The sequence below is a fragment of the Salmo salar genome, chromosome ssa13 (assembly GCF_905237065.1).
Source record: "Salmo salar chromosome ssa13, Ssal_v3.1, whole genome shotgun sequence".
In the NCBI taxonomy this organism is placed as follows: Eukaryota; Metazoa; Chordata; class Actinopteri; order Salmoniformes; family Salmonidae; genus Salmo; species Salmo salar.
The window spans coordinates 50759057-50779753 of record NC_059454.1 but is presented as its reverse complement, the minus strand read 5'-3'; the positions used below and the strand labels follow the sequence as shown (position 1 = coordinate 50779753).

Sequence of the window (20697 nt, the reverse complement as noted above, 5' to 3'; positions counted from 1 at the left end):
GATATCACACTTGGCTAAACACCTAACCATCTTATAAAACATTATCCAGCCAGCAAGCACCTATTGGACCAATGATGGCAATGAGGCTGAGCACACCACTATAAGCTGATAATGGACCCATGTCGATAGCCTATACTCTATAAAGTAGTGTTGGCTACTGCCGTCTGAACCTCTGGAAAACCCATCAGCCAAATGAGTGGTGGGCCGCTGACTTTACCAATGGCAAGCCACTGTATGTTTATAATCAAGGATAACATATCCAAACCATTCCCTCATGTTATGGAAACTTATCTTGCTAGCTGTATAACCACATTTATGATTTATGTCATTATTGTAATTAGCAATAAAGACAGTTTGGTGTTAGCTACTACATGCAAATGCATTGTAGAAAGGCAGGCTTAGATTAAAAGTCTAGATAAATTAAATATTCTGAATAAACATACAGTATCTTGATGTAATATGAATTCCTTTGAACCATCATAAAACATACCACTACTTTTATATCTAAGTCCAAGCTACATATCATATAAACAATCACATCAACATAGCTTTTAAATACCTAAATATAACTATTTCTTATCATTGCTTCAAGTCCATTTTTCCATCTACTGCACATGTCATCCAGTGATTTAGCAGCTAATACTTCTGCCTTCAGAGCAGTCAGAATGAACTGAGAGGGAGGAGGCTGTCAAAAATGAGATGAATTCTGAGGAAAAAAGAAGAGGGTTCTGATGGAGAGAGCAAGGGTATTACTATTATCATGTGCTCCACCAGTGATCAGAGATATTTGTGACATACTTTACTCTCAGTTAAAAAAGATGTGCTATTTGAGACAACTACAACAAAAACTGAACAAGTGGGCATTTCTAAAAATGCTATTGATGGTCATGGTTAGATCTACTGCTCACAATACTGTAATGCCTTAAAGGGATAGTTCAACAAAACGGCATATGTAGATATGTACAGTATAGTGTCTAGTTAAACAAAAGAAAGGGGATTGCAGATCACTCCTTGTCCAAAATAATGCATTCAAGGTAAGACAACAAACATAAAGAGAATGTAATTTCTCTGAACTGAATTTCTCCGTTAACCGTTTGCTGTGTGATTGGAAACCATGAGATGCATGGTGGAAAAGAGGATCCCTAAGCAGAAAGAAGTGTACTGAGCTTTAGCCTTAGGCTAAATGTTGTACTAAAACAAGTAACATCATCCCGGGAGATGAGCAATATCTATTGCTCCAGCTGAGCTTGTATTTGTAAGGGAGTTTACATACAGCGTAAGATAGTTATCATTGCTGATATGAAATGTATCCTTGAGGCATTGTTGTTGAATAAAAAAGTACAGCTACAATGGAAGAAAACAATTGACACAAATGTATGTTCAGGATCAGTGGCTCAGTTGGTAGAGCATGGTGTGTGCAATGCCAGGGTTGTGGGTTCGATTCCCACGGGGGGCCAGTACAACAAAAAAAAAAAATGCATGAAATGTATGCATTCACTACTGTAAATCGCTCTGGATAAGAGTGTCTGCTGAATGACTAAAATGTAAATGTCATGATCAGTGTATGCCTTCACCGAATACTAAGGGAACCTTTATTTCTTTTACATTTCCCCACTTTGCAAAAACCTAACATTCTGCCTTATTTATACAGTACGTTCCTAAAACACAAATACTGTGCAGTGCCTATGACAGAAATATGAATTGAATCTGTCTATTATGACTTTATTGGCATGAAATTAAGGTTAATTGACATCATAGGAAAAACGTCAAATCCTTTCTTAATGGAATGAAATTGAAAATAACCTCATCTTCAATTCCTTTAAGATATTTCAGCTTACTTTTCTATGCCTCAGCCTGAGAAATAAGCTCCTCTTGTCCCCAAAGATAATAAATGAATTGAATTTTTTCCCTTATCGGTCATCTATTTTTCCAGCGTAAGCTATTACTTGCTCAGGTTGCTAGGCAACAGGAAATATTAATAGTCACTATTATTAGCCAGGCTCCAGTAGAGTAGTACTAAAATGAGGAAGTGGAAAACATGAATGTGTTACATAAATCTTTGGACCTTTCACGGTGTGTGCAAGTCTCTGTTTGCAGTGATTTATGGCAATGACGGTTCATTTATGAGAAAAGGGGGTGTGAAATAAGAAAATGGAACATTACCCTGAAGGACTATTTGAAAATAAATAATTGCAAAGGTGAATCGAAAGCTGTTTAAAAACCAGGACTGTCTTTCATACGGAAATGTTATTGGCCTATTACACCAAGAAGAAAAGGGAGCTGCTTTCTCCCATACATGTTTGTGCGTGTAACCACGTACGCATGGCATGAACATGAACACGCCCAAATGCACGCACACACACCTCCGTCACCAGCCTCACACCAATTGTACCAATTAAAGCTGTATTTGCTATGAAAAATTGCCAAACATATAATGAAATAAATAAACACATAAATACTCTTGCACATTATGTACTACATTACTGTGCATCTCCATGGCACCAGCTATATTCAGCTCACTAGTATGTTCAACACAGTGACTTAATGACCTTTTCACACGCACCAACAAACGGGAGTGATCATTCTACTGTGGTCCCTGCAGCGTACGCTCAAACCCGTGTGATTAGAATGCTTATATAGAACGTCCAGCTTCGATTGACGCAAGTCAGCATTTGAGCTAGCCACACTGTTTCTTCACAGAAACATTTTGCACAAACACAGTCCTTACAAAGTTATGTCCTGAATGTGACCAGTTTATTTTTGGATGTGTGAGGAACGACGCTGGAGACGAGAAGCAAGTACAGGGAGTGAACATTTAATGAAACACAGACAGGAACAGAATACAGACAGCGTCTGGACAGAGGAAAACAAAACAACAATAATGCTGACACGGGGAACAAATTGAGGAACAGACAGATATAGAGGGTCAATCAACAAAGTAAAGGAGTCCAGGTGAGTCCAATGAGCACTGATGTGCATAATGAATGGTGACAGGTGTGCGTAATGAAGGGCAGCCTGGCGCCCTTGAGCTCCAGAGAAGGGAGGCGGGAGCAGGCGTGACAGGATACAATGTTCAGACAGTCACAGAAGTAGCGACAACATACACTATCATCCAAACCGGAAAATGTAGGCTACATTAGTCCTAGGGTCATATTTAGATAACTCCCGGCTGTCAGAAACCACAATATGAATTAACTAATAGCAATTACTATTTATAATTCATCCCATCACGGGTGAGCTCAGCATTGATTGAAATAATTGAGTAAAACACTTTCTAGAAATCGAAAGTAATCCGACGATGCTAGTTTGTGCGTGCTGCCATGTTTGTTTTTTTGCGTCAACCAAAGAGGAGACGAGGAGTTTGGTCTGTTTACAGTATGCATGTTGAAGGGGGTGTGTCGTCTACGATCATTCACTTGCCTTCATTCACCTCTGGACATTTAACTGCATGTTGAAGGGGGTGTGTCATCTACGATCATTCAATTCCCTTCATTCACCTCTGGACGTTTAACCTTCACCTCATTATAACATCTTTTGTCTGACAGACATTTACGTGACAACCAGAATGCATTGTGTAATGTCAATGGCACCACACATAGCTTAGCATAAACTCATTATAATCAGTAGAACATTTAAAAAATATATATTTTACACACACATCATAAGTGTCCATTACAACCTATGCAATAATCAGATTGCATTATTTGTCACCAGTACTTGAAAATGTGAATAAAACTGTAAATACACTATTCTCCATACATAGAGTACCAGTCAAAAGTTTAGACACACCTACTCATTCAAGGGTGAAAATAACACATATGGAATCATGTAGTAACCAAAAAAGTGTTAACCTCTATGGGCTAGGGCGTCCCACCTTCTCAACAGCCAGTTGAATCCTGTGGCGCGTTATTCAAATACCTTAGAAATGCTATTACTTCAATTTTTCAATAATATGACTATTTTACACCATTTTAAAGATAAGACTCTCGTTAATCTAACCACACTGTCCGATTTCAAAAAGGCTTTACAACGAAATCAAAACATTCGATTATGTCAGCAGAGTACCCAGCCAGAAATAATCAGACACCCATTTTTCAAGCTAGCATATAATGTCACATAAACCCAAACCACAGCTAAATGTAGCACTAACCTTTGATGATCTTCATCAGATGACAACCCTAGGACATTATGTTATACAATACATGCATGTTTTGTTCAATCAAGTTCATATTTATATCAAAAACCAGCTTTCTACATTAGCATGTGACTAGCATGTGACTAGCATTCCCACCGAACACTGTCGGTGAATTTACTAAATTACTCACGATAAACGTTCACAAAAAGCATAACAATTATTTTAAGAATTATAGATACAGAACTCCTCTATGCACTCGATATGTCCGATTTTAAAATAGCTTTTCGGTGAAAGCACATTTTGCAATATTCTCAGTAGATAGCCCGGCATCACAGGGCTAGCTATTTAGACACCCAGCAAGTTTAGCACTCATCAAAGTCAGATTTACTATAAGAAAAATGTTATTACCTTTGTTGTCTTCGTCAGAATGCACTCCCAGGACTTCTACTTCAATAACAAATGTTGGTTTGGTCCAAAATAATCCATCGTTATATCCAAATAGCGGCGTTTTGTTCGTGCGTTCAAGATACTATCCTAAAGAGTAAATAAGGGTGGCGAGCATGGCGCAATTCGTGACAAATTTTTCTAAATATTCCATTACCGTACTTCGAAGCATGTCAACCGCTGTTTAAAATCAATTTTTATGCCATTTTTCCTCATAAAAAAGCGATAATATTCCGACCGGGAATCTGCGTTTAGGTAAACAGACAAAGGAAAAGAAAGCATTCGGTCGACGCGGGCACGCGCCTAAGCCCATAGTACTCTGAGTGGCCACTTGCCAAAAGCGATAAAGTGTTTCAGCCAGAGCCTGCCTCGATATCGTTCAGCTTTTTCCCGGGCTCTGAGAGCCTATGGAAGCCGTAGGAAGTGTCACGTTATTGCACAGATCCTGAGTCTTCAATAAAAAGAGCCAAGATGAAACACTACTTCTCAGACAGGCCACTTCCTGCTTGAAATCTTCTCAGGTTTTGGCCTGCCATATGAGTTCTGTTATACTCACAGACACAATTCAAACAGTTTTAGAAACTTTAGGGTGTTTTCTATCCAAATAATTATATGCATATTCTAGTTACTGGGCAGGAGTAGTAACCAGATTAAATCGGGTACGTTTTTTTATCCGGCTGTGTCAATACTGCCCCCTAGCCCTAACAGGTTAAACAAATCAAAATATATTTTTGATTTTAGAGTACCTACCCTTTGCCTTGATGACAGCTTTGCACACTCTTGGCATTCTCTCAACCAGCTTCACCTGGAATGCTTTTCCAACAGTCTTGAAGGAGTTCCCACATATGCTGAGCACTTGTTGGCTGTTTTTCCTTCACTTTGCGGTCCAACTCATCCCAAACCATCTCAATTGGGTTGAGGTTGGGTGATTGTGGAGGCCAGGTGATCTGATGAGGTGTTCCATCACTCTCCTTCTAGGTCAAATAGCCCTTACACATCCTGGAGGTGTGTTGGGTCATTGTCCTGTTGAAAAACAAATGATAGTCCCACTAAGCACATTCCAGGTGACAACCTCATGAAGCAGGTTGAGAGAATGCCAAGAGTGTGCAAAGCTGTCATCAAGGCAAAGGGTGACTACTTTGAAGAGTCTCAAATATAAAATACATTTTGATTTGTTTCACACTTTTGGTTACTACATGATTCCATATGTGTTATTTTAAAGTTTTGATGTCTTCACTATTATTCTACAATGTAGAAAATAGTAAAAATTGAAGAAAAACCCTGGAATGAGTAGGTGTGTCCAAACTTTTGACTGGTACTGTATGTTACAGTGGAAACGACAACACAATATACAGAAAATAAGGCACTTACTTTGATAGTGTAACGCTCCTCTTCGTCTGAAGATAGAGAAATCGCTGTCGGAAAAGGTGGACCAATACGCAGCAGGTTGAGTGCTCATCATTAATTTATTAAACAATGTGAACACGAAAAAACAAGAAAATCAGAAACGGCAGGTACAGTTTAGCAGGCTAACATAAAGCAGCAGTGCTAAAGACAACAACCCACAAACCCCAGGTGGAAAAACACACACCTAATATATGACTCCCAATCAGGAACAACGACATACAGCTGTTCCTGATCGGGAGCCACACAGACTAACAAAGAAACAGAACAACTAGATAAACCATAGAAAACCAACACTAGAACAATGACTCAACCCCCAGACTACATAAACCAAACACCCCTTAAATAACACACACAACCCGAACCATATGAAACAAATACCCCTCTGCCACGTCCTAACCAAATATAATACAATTACTCCCTCTGCTGGTCAGGACGTGACAGATAGGAATGCAGACATGTCCAAAGTTATTATTTGTAAGGAAAACAACAAGGAAGGTAATGCGAGCGCCAGCCAGAAAATATGCCAATTTGTGCAAGACTGCACTAATGTCTGCATACTTGATCTGCGGAAACATTGGTGGAAGTGCTTGAGCTCTCCTCGAAGAGAGAAGTTTGTCCGGCTCAGTATAGCCTCAAACATAACTTGTCCACAACACTGAAATGGGATACTTCTATGTGAATTAATGAGGAGGCGGAACACACCTCAATTCAAACTGTTAAATAAATAAAACTTCTTCGAAAATAATGAGAAATTGACAAGTTGAAACATAGCCTATAGCTAATTAGCAGGCAGCGCGTGTCAACTGTCCTATTGCATAACAATCACATTTTGGAACAGTGAGTGCATTCTGACATCACGTGCATAAAACAATTCACGCTGTGGCGACTGTTAGAGATATTTGCAGCTCACATGTGAAAAGGTTAAGCCCAAGTCTGACTTTAAATGGCACACTCTCTGCCACACATAAAATGTACAACTTATGCACTTTGATTCCGAAATCACACAAGACCTGATTAACCAAGGATAAATGCCACGGATACTCACATTAAAGCATGAATATTTATGACCCAGAAGTTATATTTGTGTCAGATGAAAGAATATAATGCTGAATTATTCACACGTGGGCCATTTATAATTCATCTCGTTCGATTCTATGATTAAAGGACTTGAATGTGTACGCCAGGGGTGTTTGCTCAGTGTGAACCATGTTTAACACATGAAATAGTCGCTTACTGGGATTGGAATGGACGTCCTCTGCATCATTTTGAAAGATAAAAGTAGCTGACAAGGGAGAACCCTTTTCTTTTCTCCTCCAAGACCCCCTTTTTTGTTTTACCAATCAGAGAGCAAATGAAATGTGTACTGTACAGCTCCTTGCTCTCTTTCTGTGCTCACTTTGAGGGAGTCAAATATTTTTGAGTGTGGTGATTGAATAGATATGAAGGAGTCTGTCACAAAAAGCAGAATGTGTAAAAGCATAAATGATGCATGTGTCTGCTGGGGTCTCCTTAGCTTTTGTTCCACACTCCTGCTAATTAAAACAAGTGTGTATCCCTGTTCTAAGACAATAACATGTCCATTATAAAGCCCGCTGAAAATAACAAAAACAATGAATTGAATCCTAGGAGAAGTACTGTAACAGGTGAATCTTACCGAGTGCATATTATGCCCCGAGAGAAGATGGCTATCCTGGCCCAACATATTGGACATCATGAGGGCAGCAGGCAGCTCTGGGTAGGAATAGGGGTTGAGCAGGCCGTTGTGGGGCAGTGAGTGGAAGGTGTAGCCCGACTCGGGGTCCATGAGGTGAAGCAGAGAGGGGTCAGCGTGGTTGGGGGGTGTGATGGGGGGGATCTCGTAGTCTTCATCCCCTCCTCCTCCGCTGTTGTTTCCTCTGCCTTGACTGGAGTAGTTCTGAGAATGGGGACAAGATGACAGGACAGGTTTCAAGTTCAAGATTCACATTTATTCGTTTATTTACCATTTGTGACTAACAATATTGGAAATCTTGCTCACTGAAGATAAAAAGGAGCGAGATGGTAAGTGTGTAGACCATAGGAGTTGAGATATTCAAATCAAACATACCAGCAAATGCCATCAGACATGAAGCCACTAATTATTAGAAGGAGATTAAACTATAATTAATTAACCTGAAAAGCAAACTGCATATGCTTAACTATGTAGCTAAACAGTAATATAGTGATCCTGGTTTAATCTCCAACACTGATGTGCTCAATCAGCTTTTAAAATCAATCCTATAGCATGTTGTAATGCAGAATGTAAAGCTCTCGCTGCCTTGGGTGCCTCCGTGTCAGTCCAGAAAGCAAGATCATGTACAAAGAAAGAAATGTGTTTGTGATGAAGAAACTCATTTCTGTTAAAGGTTAATGGCTTATTAATGAGGAACCCAAACAAAGCTTTACTCATAAAACACTGGCAACACCGGTTGGGGTCTATTCCTTTTAACTCATTGAATTTTAAATAGAAAATCCTCACAACATTCCTCAATGTTATGATTCATATTGGGATTTCAATCAGATTCCTGAACTGAATTGGGTTGAGATGGAATTGACCAAATCCCCCTGACATAGCCTCTATGTTATAAGCTGTATCTAAGGTCAATAAATTACCTCTTCTCTCCCGACAACACAACAAGGTAAAATACTTTCTTATGATTTTGCAAATGCAAATCAGGTGGTACAGGAAGAAGCCTCACTGTGGTATCTCCAAGGGCTATCTTGACATAATATTGTGCTGAGAAATATGGTTTTGCACTCTCAAAAGCACACCGAGGGTATTCACCAGGGAATGAAAAGCAATTTTGTCAGAGGCAATCTGATGCTGACTCCCTTTATAATGACTGGGGAAAATTAATCATCACAAGTAATATTCCAGTGTCAGCCATTCAAGAGCTTTTTAATAGAATTTGTATGATTCATGTCTCACGGTACACATCAAGCAGTCCGTTCTGCAACATTTCAGAAATCAATTCAATATCATCTTCGTGTAGGCTGTCATCTCGCCTGTCAGAGCAGCCATTTATCTTGCAAACAAATACTTTTAGCAAACAAATGGCAAGAAATACTGAGGAAATTCAGGCATGCTCCAACCGGCTGTGTTGGTGCATGGAACCAAGACAAAACTATCATAAAATAGAACATTGTAAGCAAAGAAAAAGAGACATAAACCTACATTAGGCTGAAATATTTTCGTTTTCTTTTCAATGGGAAATTGAGTTAAAAATACTGGGGTTTTTTTCTTTATGTTTTCATAATAACATACACTTAACATGAAGATTATCTTGATGCGGATGTTCTTACAACACTATCGCTACTATTACTATATCCAACGTCAGGGAGAGCTTGTTTTCGCACATAACAGGTTATTATTAACCTACATTTATTTTCCACTTTGTCCATTGGAATTGCACTTCTCATAAAACTTTCAAGGACAGTGTAGCTGTAGTTATGTCTAATAAGTGAGATAAAAAGTATTTGATCCCCTGCTGATTTTGTACGTTTGCCCACTGACAAAGAAATGATCAGTCTATAATTTTAATGGTAGGTTTATTTGAAAAGTGAGAGACAGAATAACAACAAAAAAATCCAGAAAAATGCATGTCAAAAATGTTATAAAATTATTTGCATTTTAATTAGGAAGGAAAGTATTTGACCCCTCTGCAAAACATGACTTAGTACTTGGTGGCAAAACCCTTGTTGGCAATCACAGAGGTCAGACGTTTCCTGTAGTTGGCCACCAGGTTTGCACACATCTCAGGAGGGATTTTGTCCCACTCTTCTTTGCAGATCTTCTCCAAGTCATTAAGGTTTCGAGGCTGACGTTTGGCAACTCGAACCTTCAGCTCCCTCCACAGATTTTCTATGGGATTAAGGTCTGGAGACTGGCGAGGCCACTCCAGGACCTTAATGAGCTTCTTCTTGAGCCACTCCTTTGTTGCCTTGGCCGTGTGTTTTAGGTCATTGTCATGCTGGAATACCCATCCACGACCCATTTTCAATGCCCTGGCTGAGGGAAGGAGGTTCTCACCCAAGATTTGACGGTACATGGCCCTGTCCATCACCCCTTTGATGCGGTGAAGTTGTCCTGTCCCCTTAGCAGAAAAACACCCCCAAAGCATAATGTTTCCACCTCCATGTTTAACGGTGGGGATGGTGTTCTTAGGGTCATAGGCAGCATTCCTCCTCCTCCAAACACGGCGAGTTGAGTTGATGCCAAAGAGCTCCATTTTGGTCTCATCTGACCACAACACTTTCACCCAGTTGTCCTCTGAATCATTCAGATGTTCATTGGCAAACTTCAGATGGGCATGTACATGTGCTTTCTTGAGCAGGGGGACCTTGCGGGCGCTGCAGGATTTCAGTCCTTCACGGCGTAGTGTGTTACCAATTGTTTTGTTGGTGACTATGGTCCCAGCTGCCTTGATATCATTGACAAGATCCTCCCGTGTAGTTCTGGGCTGATTCCTCACCGTTCTCATGATCATTGCAACTCCACGAGGTGAGATCTTGCATGGAGCCCCAGGCCGAGGGAGATTGACAGTTCTTTTGTGTTTCTTCCATTTGCGAATAATCGCACCAACTGTTGTCACCTTCTCACCAAGCTGCTTGGCGATGGTCTTGTAGCCCATTCCAGCCTTGTGTAGGTCTACAATCTTGTCCCTGACATCCTTGGAGAGCTCTTTGGTCTTGGCCATGGTGGAGAGTTTGGAATCTGATTGATTTATTGCTTCTGTGGACAGGTGTCTTTTATACAGGTAACAAACTGAGATTAGAAGCACTCCCTGAGTGTGCTCCTAATCTCAGCTCGTTACCTGTATAAAAGACATCTGGGAGCCAGAAATCTTTCTGATTGAGAGGGGGTCACATACTTATTTCCCTCATTAAAATGCAAATCAATTTATAAAATTTTTGACATGCATTTTTCTGGATTTTTTTGTTGTTATTCTGTCTCTCACTGTTCAAATAAATCTACCATTAAAATTATAGACTGATCATTTCTTTGTCAGTGGGCAAACGTACAAAATCAGCAGGGGATCAAATACTTTTTATCTCACTTATTAGAAAACCACACTACAGGCTGATCCAACTTTGATATAATGTCCTTAAAACAAGTCAAAATGAGGCTCAGTAGTGTGTGTGTGGCCTCCACGTGCCTGTATGACCTCCCTACAACGCCTGGGCATGCTCCTGATGAGGTGGCGGATGGTCTCCTGAGGGATCTCCTCCCAGACCTGGACTAAAGCATCCGCCAACTCCTGGACAGTCTGTGGTGCAACGTGGGGTTGGTGGATGGAGCAAGACATGATGTCCCAGATGTGCTCAATTGGATTCAGGTCTGGGGAACGGGCGGGCCAGTCCATAGCATCAATGCCTTCCTCTTTCAGGAACTGCTGACACACTCCAGCCACATGAGGTCTAGCATTGTCTTGCATTAGGAGGAACCCAGGGCCAACCGCACCAGCATATGGTCTCACAAGGGGTCTGAGGATCTCATCTCGGTACCTAATGGCAGTCAGGCTACCTCTGGCGAGCACATGGAGGGCTGTGCGGCCCCCCAAAGAAATGCCACATCTGTCACATGTGCTCAGTGTGAACCTGCTTCATCTGTGAAGAGCACAGGGCGCCAGTGGCGAATTTGCCAATCTTTGTGTTCTCTGGCAAATGCCAAACATCCTGCACGGTGTTGGGCTGTAAGCACAACCCCCACCTGTGGACGTCGGGCCCTCATACCACCCTCATGGAGTCTGTTTCTGACCGTTTGAGCAGACACATGCACATTTGTGGCCTGCTGGAGGTCATTTTGCAGGGCTCTGGCAGTGCTCCTCCTGCTCCTCCTTGCACAAAGGCGGAGGTAGCGGTCCTGCTGCTGGGTTGTTGCCCTCCTACGGCCTCCTCCACGTCTCCTGATGTACTGGCCTGTCTCCATGCTCTGGACACTACGCTGACAGACACAGCAAACCTTCTTGCCACAGCTCGCATTGATGTGCCATCCTGGATGAGCTGCACTACCTGAGCCACTTGTGTGGGTTGTAGACTCCGTCTCATGCTACCACTAGAGTGAAAGCACCGCCAGCATTCAAAAGTGACCAAAACATCAGCCAGGAAGCATAAGAACTGAGAAGTGGTCTGTGGTCCCCACCTGCAGAACCACTCCTTTATTGGGGGTGTCTTGCTAATTGCCTATAATTTCCACCTGTTGTCTATTCCATTTGCACAACAGCATGTGAAATGTATTGTCAATCAGTGTTGCTTCCTAAGTGGACAGTTTGATTTCACAGAAGTGTGATTGACTTGGAGTTACATTGTGTTGTTTAAGTGTTCCCTTTATTTTTTTGAGCAGTGTATATATCTTAGGATTTCTTGACAAGAGACAAATATGTAACTTGGCAAGCATTTTCAAGGATATCATTTGGGCAGACCATACCCTCAAATAACTGTCTACAGAACACCCTATACATTTTTTGGGGCTCTATTCAGTTCTATTGGCCTCCGATTGTGTCTTCCAGTAGGCCTAGTTGGTATTGGAGGAATAATGTATGGTTTGTCAGAGCTTACTGTATATTTATTAAGACACTTTTATGACCATTTTCTATTTTCCTCATAGCCTATAGCATCAATGAGATATTTGTGTCATGGATATTGGCTGTTGTGTTGGTAAGACATTATGAAAAATTAAGAAACACTTATTCTTACATGGATTCACCACTTTCAAATGCTCAACAAAACTAGCTTTCCATGCATTTCATCTAGCTTTGATCCGAACAACATCATGTATTTCAGACTATTCCTTCTCCAAGATAAAACGTAACTAATGTAGGATGCATGTTCGAAGATTTGAATGCTGCGTGAGGCGATTTTACAATCAGGCCTTCCATTGTTTTAAGTCCTTTCCTACCCTTGGGGATAATATCTTGAACAAGGACATAACAAGTTTAAAAGTAGATAATTAATTCATACATCTACTGTCTTTCAGGTCATGGCGGCTTGTGGATAAAACAAAAGGGTCAAAACTAAATATCAAATGTTGATTCAGTCTTACTCCTCCACCTTAGCCCTCCCATGAAAGGTGAAATTTAAGCAAATCTTTCCTATTTATGGAAAGAAAATGCTTGTAAAGCTCTGAGGACACTACATATCTCCCTCCTCTCTACAGTTCCATTGTACGTGTCGGCTGTCCACATGAGATAATCTAACACTAGTGGTTATATGGATTAATGTCTATGTTGAATACTATCGGATAAACACACTAACGAAAGTATTTGACAGCATACATTTGATATACTTGAATACTGCATTCCATTTGCTTAATCAAACACCCTCTACCTTTACTAAACATAGCATCTATTGAAAGCAGGTCCAGTAGCCATATGCCATGTCGAGAAAACAACAGATCGGCCTTGTTCTGGCGATGTGCAGCAGCTTGTGATGCATAAACAGAGATGTCAGCCATCTCTAGATAAGAGATAGATATAGGAAGAAGACACTTGGGTTAGAATAGGTTACTCAAACACAACACAACATTCTAGGAGTGCCAAATGCCAAAAAGAGCCTCTTGAGCAGAGAGAGGACAAATAAGACACCCATCAACTAATGGCGAGGACAAATGGCTGAAGGGTATTTCAGAACGATCGTCAAATAGATGAAGGACAGTGTGTTGAAGCGCTTGACCTAGCCACCATGCTCTGAAATGACAAGAAACTCCATTGGGGTGATGCATCAGCAGAACTAGCCAGTGTAATACAATAGATGGCGATGAATAGCCCTCGATTGAAAAAGAGCAGAAGATAGATTTCAGAGCTGGCTGACTGACAGCCAGGTAGAACTGGGATAAGTGGATTGAAAAAGGCGGTTTTCTCCATCCAATCCCGTCAGGACAGGTGGGCTTGGGGGGATGGGGACTGAGCTATCCTCCACCCTGCTCCCCCAACTGGAAATTCCCTCAAATATCACATCAAAATAGATCTAATTTAGTTGGGTAAAAGACCCCCACACACACTCCATTACAGCTGTGTGTGGCCTATTTGAGTTGAGCTTGAAATCAGACCAAAAACACCCCAAAAATGAAATGTGAGGAAGCTGAAAAAGAAGCACACCATAAAGTCTTTGTTAGTTCAGTTACAAATCTGGACATATTTGTGGGGTTAGTATTGTGGTGCACCACACTTCCCTATTTCATCCCATCATTATTGCTGAAATTACATAAATAAATAAAAGATGTCAGCCTGTAGTCACTCATCCCCCCAAGGGAATGTGGAAGCCCCGGTAATCACATATGGCACAATAGCCTAGCCATAATCCCCCTTTATTTTTATTTTTGTGATGTCATTCTCTTTAAGCCATGGCAAACGGAGGGAGGGGGGAGGAGGGAGGAGAGAAAAACAAATGGTGTGGATCCCTCATTGTTCTCTCTCTATGCCCTCATTCCAGTCAGGGTAATAAGAGAACATTGTGATTTACTGTCACTGAACCGCGAGGAGTGCATCAGAGAGAATCCACTGCGGCAGGCCCATTAAAATAGATTTAACTTCCCACAGTATTAGACCAGATGTCTACACTTCTATTATATTTCAATCAGGCATGACCTTGGTCTCCATATGATGAGAAAGATCACTGGGGAGGAGAGAGAGAGAGAGAGAGAGAGAGAGAGAGAGAGAGAGAGAGAGAGAGAGAGAGAGAGAGAGAGAGAGAGAGAGAGAGAGAGAGAGAAAGAAAATAAATCCATGGAAAACCAATAGAAATATCAAACTACTTAGTCCTCTCTAAATCCCTCTGCAGCAGCAGCAGTAGTGCATATAAAGCGGAACCCAAAATAGATCCATGGTTTCAAGTTCTCTTAAAAGAGTGTATGAATCATTCAGTGTACTCTCACTGCTGATAAGTTCTGTTTTGGGGTGGTTTTAAGGTTTCAGAATTATGTACATTTCGTTGAGGAGGACCAAGTGGCTCACAGCCATAAGAGGGCCTTCTCTGAATAATCTTCATGCACTGTTCTCCAGACCTGGGTTCAAAATGTACTATTTTAAATAGTTTGCTTTAGCCTGCCTGGATTGCCTGATATTTCGCAACTAAGCTATTGGTTCCTTTGTGCCCGGTAAGCTCAATCAAGCCCAGCAAAAATATTTTTAAAAGTATTTCTTAACCAAGGTGTACTGTACTCATGACTATTTTGTGGTAGGCCGTTATTGTAAATACGAATTTGTTCTTAATTTACTTGTCTAAATTAATAAAGGTTAAAAAAAACAATTGTATATATTGGGATAGTCTTGTATCGGTCATGTTGTTTAGTCTAGTAGAACCTGAAATATGAAGAGACATCGTGGATAAAACTGGAACTTACTCATAGAGGTAATGGAGACCCTAGGCTTTTTTATTCTTGTATTTCTTCTCTTTCAGAAGCTGATGATAATTGGATTTATTGGCTGACATAGACTGACCAAGATAGGACGTCCATAACAAATAGTCTCAGCATGGTTGTCTCAATGTCTCAATGTTGTTTCAATGTCAAAGAATAATTTTTCACTGAGAAACACCGTAAGAATGTATACAGCTAATTTTCAACCAATATATCAAGATGATTAGGTTTTAATCTCAAAACTGTAGAAGGCACTGCGTGCCAAAACATTGGTTAGGTTCACCCATTCAATTGTTGGGAGCATGCAGTGCATTCGGAAAGGATTGAGACCCGTTGACTTTTTACACATTTTGTTACGTTACAGCCTTATTCTAAAATGGATGAAATTGTTTCCCCCCCAATCAATCTATACCCCCTAATGACAAAGTACAATACATGTTTTTAGAAATGTTTTACATAAGTATTCAGACCTTTTACTCAGTACTTTGTTAAAGCACCTTTGGCAGCAATTAATAGCCTTGAGTCTTCTTGGGTATGACGCTACAAGCTTGGCACACCTGTATTTAGGGAGTTTTTCCCATTCTTCTCTGCAAATCCTCTCAAGCTCTGTCAGGTTGGATGGGGAGTGTTGCTGCACAGCTATTTTCAGGTATCTCCAGAGATGTTCGATGGAGTTCAAGTCCTGGCTGGGCCACTCAAGGACTTTCAGAGACTTATCCCGAAGCCCCTCCTGCATTGTCTTGGGTGTGTGCTTAGGGTCATTGTCCTGTTAGAAGGTGAACCTTTGTCCCAGTCTGAGCTCCTGAGATTTTCATCAAGGCTCTCTCTGTACTTTTCTCCATTCATCTTTCCCTTGATCGTGACTAGTCTCCCAGTCCCTGCAGCTGAAACACATCCCAACAGCATGATGCTGCCACCACCATGCTTTACCGTAGGGATGGCGCCAGGTTTACTCCAGATGTGACGCTTGGCATTCGGGCCAAATAGTTCAATCTTGGTTTCATCAGACCAGAGAATCTTGTTTCTCATGGTCTGAGAGTCCTTTAGGTGCCTTTTGGCAAACTCCAAGCGGGCTGTCTGGCCACTCCACCATAAAGGCCTGATTGGTGGAGTGAGGCAGAGATGGCTGTCCTTCTGGAAGGTTCTCCCATCTCCACAGGGGAACTCTGGAGCTCTGTCAGAGTGACCATTGGGTTCTTGACCAAGGCCCTTCTTCCCCGATTGATCAGTTTGGCCAGGCAGCCAGCTCTAGGAAGAGTCTTGGTGGTTCTAAACTTCATCAGTCTTAAATAGAAGGAGGCCACTGTGTACTTAGGGACCTTCAATGCTGCAGAAATGTTTTGGTACCCTTCCCCAGATCTGTGCCCCGACACAATCCTGTCTCAGAGCTCTACGGACAATTCTTCGACCTCATGGCTTGGTTTTTGATCTGACATGCACTGTCAACTGTGGGACCTTATATAGACAGAGATGTGCCTTTCCAATCAAATGAATTTACCACAGGTGGACTCCAATCAAGTTGTAGAAACATCTCAAGGATGATCAATGGAAACAGGATGCACCTCAGCTCAATTTTGAGTCTCATAGCAAAGGGTCTGAATACTTATGTAAATAAGGTATTTCTGTTTTTTACTTGTAATAAATTAGCAAACATTTCAAAAAACCTGTTTTCGCTTTGTCAATATGGGGTATTGTGTGTAGATTAATGAGGACAAAATCCCATGAATCAGTTTTAGAATAAGGCTGTAACGTAACAAAATGTGGAAAAAGGGAAGGGGTCTGAATAATTTCCGAATGCACTGTACATAGAGTGTTCGATTTTCTTTCTCAACTATATCACATTTTTCTATGCATCACACAGAGTTTTCTAGTTGGGCTTGGGAAAGAGTGTGTTGTGTGGGAAAGAGGGTGGTACCAGTGTGTTCGGAGGTGTCTTTGCTCTCTGATATAATTTTTTTTCTATTATTGTAATGAAACGGCAAGGAGCAGGCCTCGAACCCTCGACCTTCTAGCCCAGAGTTCAGCGCGCTATCAACTGTGCCCCAAAAGCATGCTCGAGCAGCAGAGTCGATATCCGTGCTTATAAACACAGGGTCGTTACACTGCTCCCTCCTTTCAAAGAGCGTGTCCTCGCGCTAGCTTGCGACTCTACGTCTTACAGGAACACGTTCACCGGCCAAGCACATGTACTGTCATGGATGCAAGGTCCGATCACTTTTGACACCAATGTAATGAAGCGGCATGGAGCAGGCCTCGAACCCTCGACCTTGTATCCCGAAGTCCAGCGTGCTATCGACTGTGCCCCCAAACCATGCTCGAGCAGCAGAGTCGATATCCACGCTTATAAACCCATGGTTGTTAGATAAATGAAAATGAATTCATTTTTTTTTTTAAGTTATTCAAGTATAAATGACCAGTTACCATAGATTGATATAGCTGACCTGTTAATTACCAAAATGACTGAAGATTCTAATAACTTTGGTAAATTACCGGTAGCTTTGCAACCCTAGACTTGACCAAGCTATTGTAGGGGTCTACCTGGAGTGTATGTGTGTGTTAGTATGAGGGGGGAAGTATGTGAGAGAGAGAGAGAGAGAGAGGAGAGACACTTTAACCAACAGGTGAAGTTTCTATTCTAATCTAGACCATCAGCAACTGCTCCCCTGTGGTTGTGACTAAATCAATAGAGGCCCACGTTGTCTCCTCACATTCTCAACAACAAAAGAACCAAAGGCAGAAACACAGAGAAGCTAAAAGTATCTAGTTCTTGAAGACCCTGGGTTTATTTCTACAGCAAGGCAGGGTCGGAAACAAAAGTAAAAAACACAAGGTAACAGAGAGAAAAGTATTTCTCTCTTGTTCTTTCTCTCCTTCTGCCTCTGCCTCTGGCTCTGCACACCAGACCTGGGTACCAATACTATTTTAAATAATTTCAAATACTCATCTCTAAATACTCTAAAGTATAAAGGCTAAAGAAAACGCTCAAAGTATTTGAATGATTTCAAATAGTATTTGAACCCATGTCTGCTCTCTGTACAGTGACTGATAACAACATAGGGAGGAAGTTGTAAATCCCATCAGTTAAAACTCTATTATAAATTAAACCCCAGTTGGATAAGGACTGTAAAAACAGAGAGGAGGGCGATGGCCACATAAACAGTCTGTAATGAACCAAACCTATCACCTTCACCGCTGATTGACAGACCAATCCCAATCAAAGCATCTCCTGTCCGTCAAATTGGCCTGATCCCCAATCAGCCTGGTTATTTGGGGCACCGCTGGACACTCAATGTGCTGAGCTTGAAAGAGGAGACTACACTACCCACAATCCCACAAGATCATTTCCTTCCCATCACACTTGCCTGATGCCCAATCAGCCTGATTATTCGGGGCACCACCGGACTCATAACGCGCTGGATAGACGCAGGCTAGATAAAGACTTGAATGGGACACTACACTACTACACTACCCATGATGCCACACAGAATATGGTGGCCATGATTGTTGATGTTAACACACAATGCATACTAAATGTACTTTACATGTATGTCTAGCAATGAACATTCTTGCACTTGGAGATGAGTGCTTGTGAACAATGTGCATTCAATGACAGATTGAAAACATCAAATGATAGATTTTATGCTTTGTGGTAAGGAATATATCAAATTAGCATAATTGAACGAGCTTATAAAACTCTTATAAAGCCTATATTTCAGATAAATCCCAGATTCAAATGAAACGCGGGACACAAATCAAAGTCCATAGGGTGAATTATTGATATTATTAGTTATATTGGTATACAGTAGAAAAACACATTCAACACTGATCAAAGTAGGTCACCCACAAGAATTTCAGCTGGTAAACAAACAAAAATGTACCTTCCATGTACTGTTACAACAAACAAATGAATACCTTTTGGAAGAAGCCACTGAGTGACTAGACCTTTTTCCTAGCTTAGAATCAATGAAAGCTGTTTCTATTTAGTGTTTTTCTCTTGAAAGGGCCTGAGATTACATGTGTAATGTAATCTCCTGACTATGTGCTGAAGTGTGCTAGCTAGACACAAGAAGCTCTGGACACTCACAAAGGCAACTCTATAATAGACTTTACATTTTTTTCCACAGACATACAACATTGATGGGCCGGTGGGACATCAAAAGTATATTGGCATATGTGCAATTGAAGTTGCACATTTTGCAACACACAAATGTCATGTTACGACAAAAAAAACATGACATCATCCCCAAGATATCACCTAGAGATTGCAATGCCACTCTAATCAACCACAAAGGGGGTGGGGGAGTCTTCCTGGGGTCTTCCTGCATGGGGGGCGGTGGATGGTGTCTTCCTGGGGCATGCATACAGTGCCTTCAGAAAGTATTCACACCACTTTACTTTTTCCACATTTTGTTGTACTACAAGGTGGGATTAACAAGGATTTAATTGTACATTTTTCCCCCCAACGATCTACACAAAATACTCTGTAATGTCAAAGTGGAAGAACAATTATAGCATTTGTAAAAAAAATATATAAAAAAATAACACTAACACTAAAAACTAACACTTGATGAAATAAATATTCAACCCCCTCAGTCAATACATGTTAGAATCACCTTTGGCAACAAATACAGCTGTGAGTCTTTCTGGGTAAATCTGTAAGAGCTTTGCACACCTGGATTGTACAATATTTGCACGTTACTATTTTAAAATTCTTCAAGCTCTGTCAAGTTGGTTGCTGATCATTGCTCGACAGCCATTTTCAAGTCTTGCGATTTAAGTCAAAACTTTAACTAGGCCACTCAGGAACATTCAATGTCGTCTTGGTAAGTGACTCAAGTGTATATTTGGCTTTGAGTTTTAGGTTATTGTCCTGCTGAAAGGTGAATTTGTCTCCCAGTGTCTGCTGGAAAGCAGACTACACCAGATTTTCTTCTAGGATTTTGCCTGTGCTTTGCTCTATTCAATTTGTTTTTATCCTAAAAAAACTCCCTAGTCCTTGCCAATGACTAGCATACCCAGAACATGATGCAGCCACCACCATGCTTGAAAATATGAAGAGTGCTGGTCAGTTATTGTAAGGGTGTTTAACTGGCGGCAGAGAAGTCAGGCGCAGGAGAGAAATAACTGTGTTTCCAACGGCGCAGTTTATTTACAAAAACCCACCGGAAAACATAATAATAAAAATCAATGGGTAACATAACCCGACGCACACCAGTACTGATGTACACGTACACTTACAATAAACAATCTCCGACAAGGACATGAAGGGAAACAGAGGGTTAAATACACAACATGTAATTGATGGGATTGGAACCAGGTGTGATGGAAGACAAGACAA

The 20697-nt window shown here is 41.0% G+C and overlaps 1 protein-coding gene across 2 annotated transcripts in view; it reads right to left on the bottom strand.

Moving 5' to 3' along the window:
• Positions 1-20697, bottom strand: part of LOC106567461 (TOX high mobility group box family member 2) — a 133050-nt gene that overhangs the window by 38704 nt on the left and 73649 nt on the right. For both annotated transcript variants that reach the window (XM_045693375.1, XM_045693376.1), the window contains one exon: positions 7641-7901. In XM_045693375.1, the coding sequence (XP_045549331.1) occupies positions 7641-7901 (261 nt within the window). The remainder of the gene's footprint in view (positions 1-7640; positions 7902-20697) is intronic.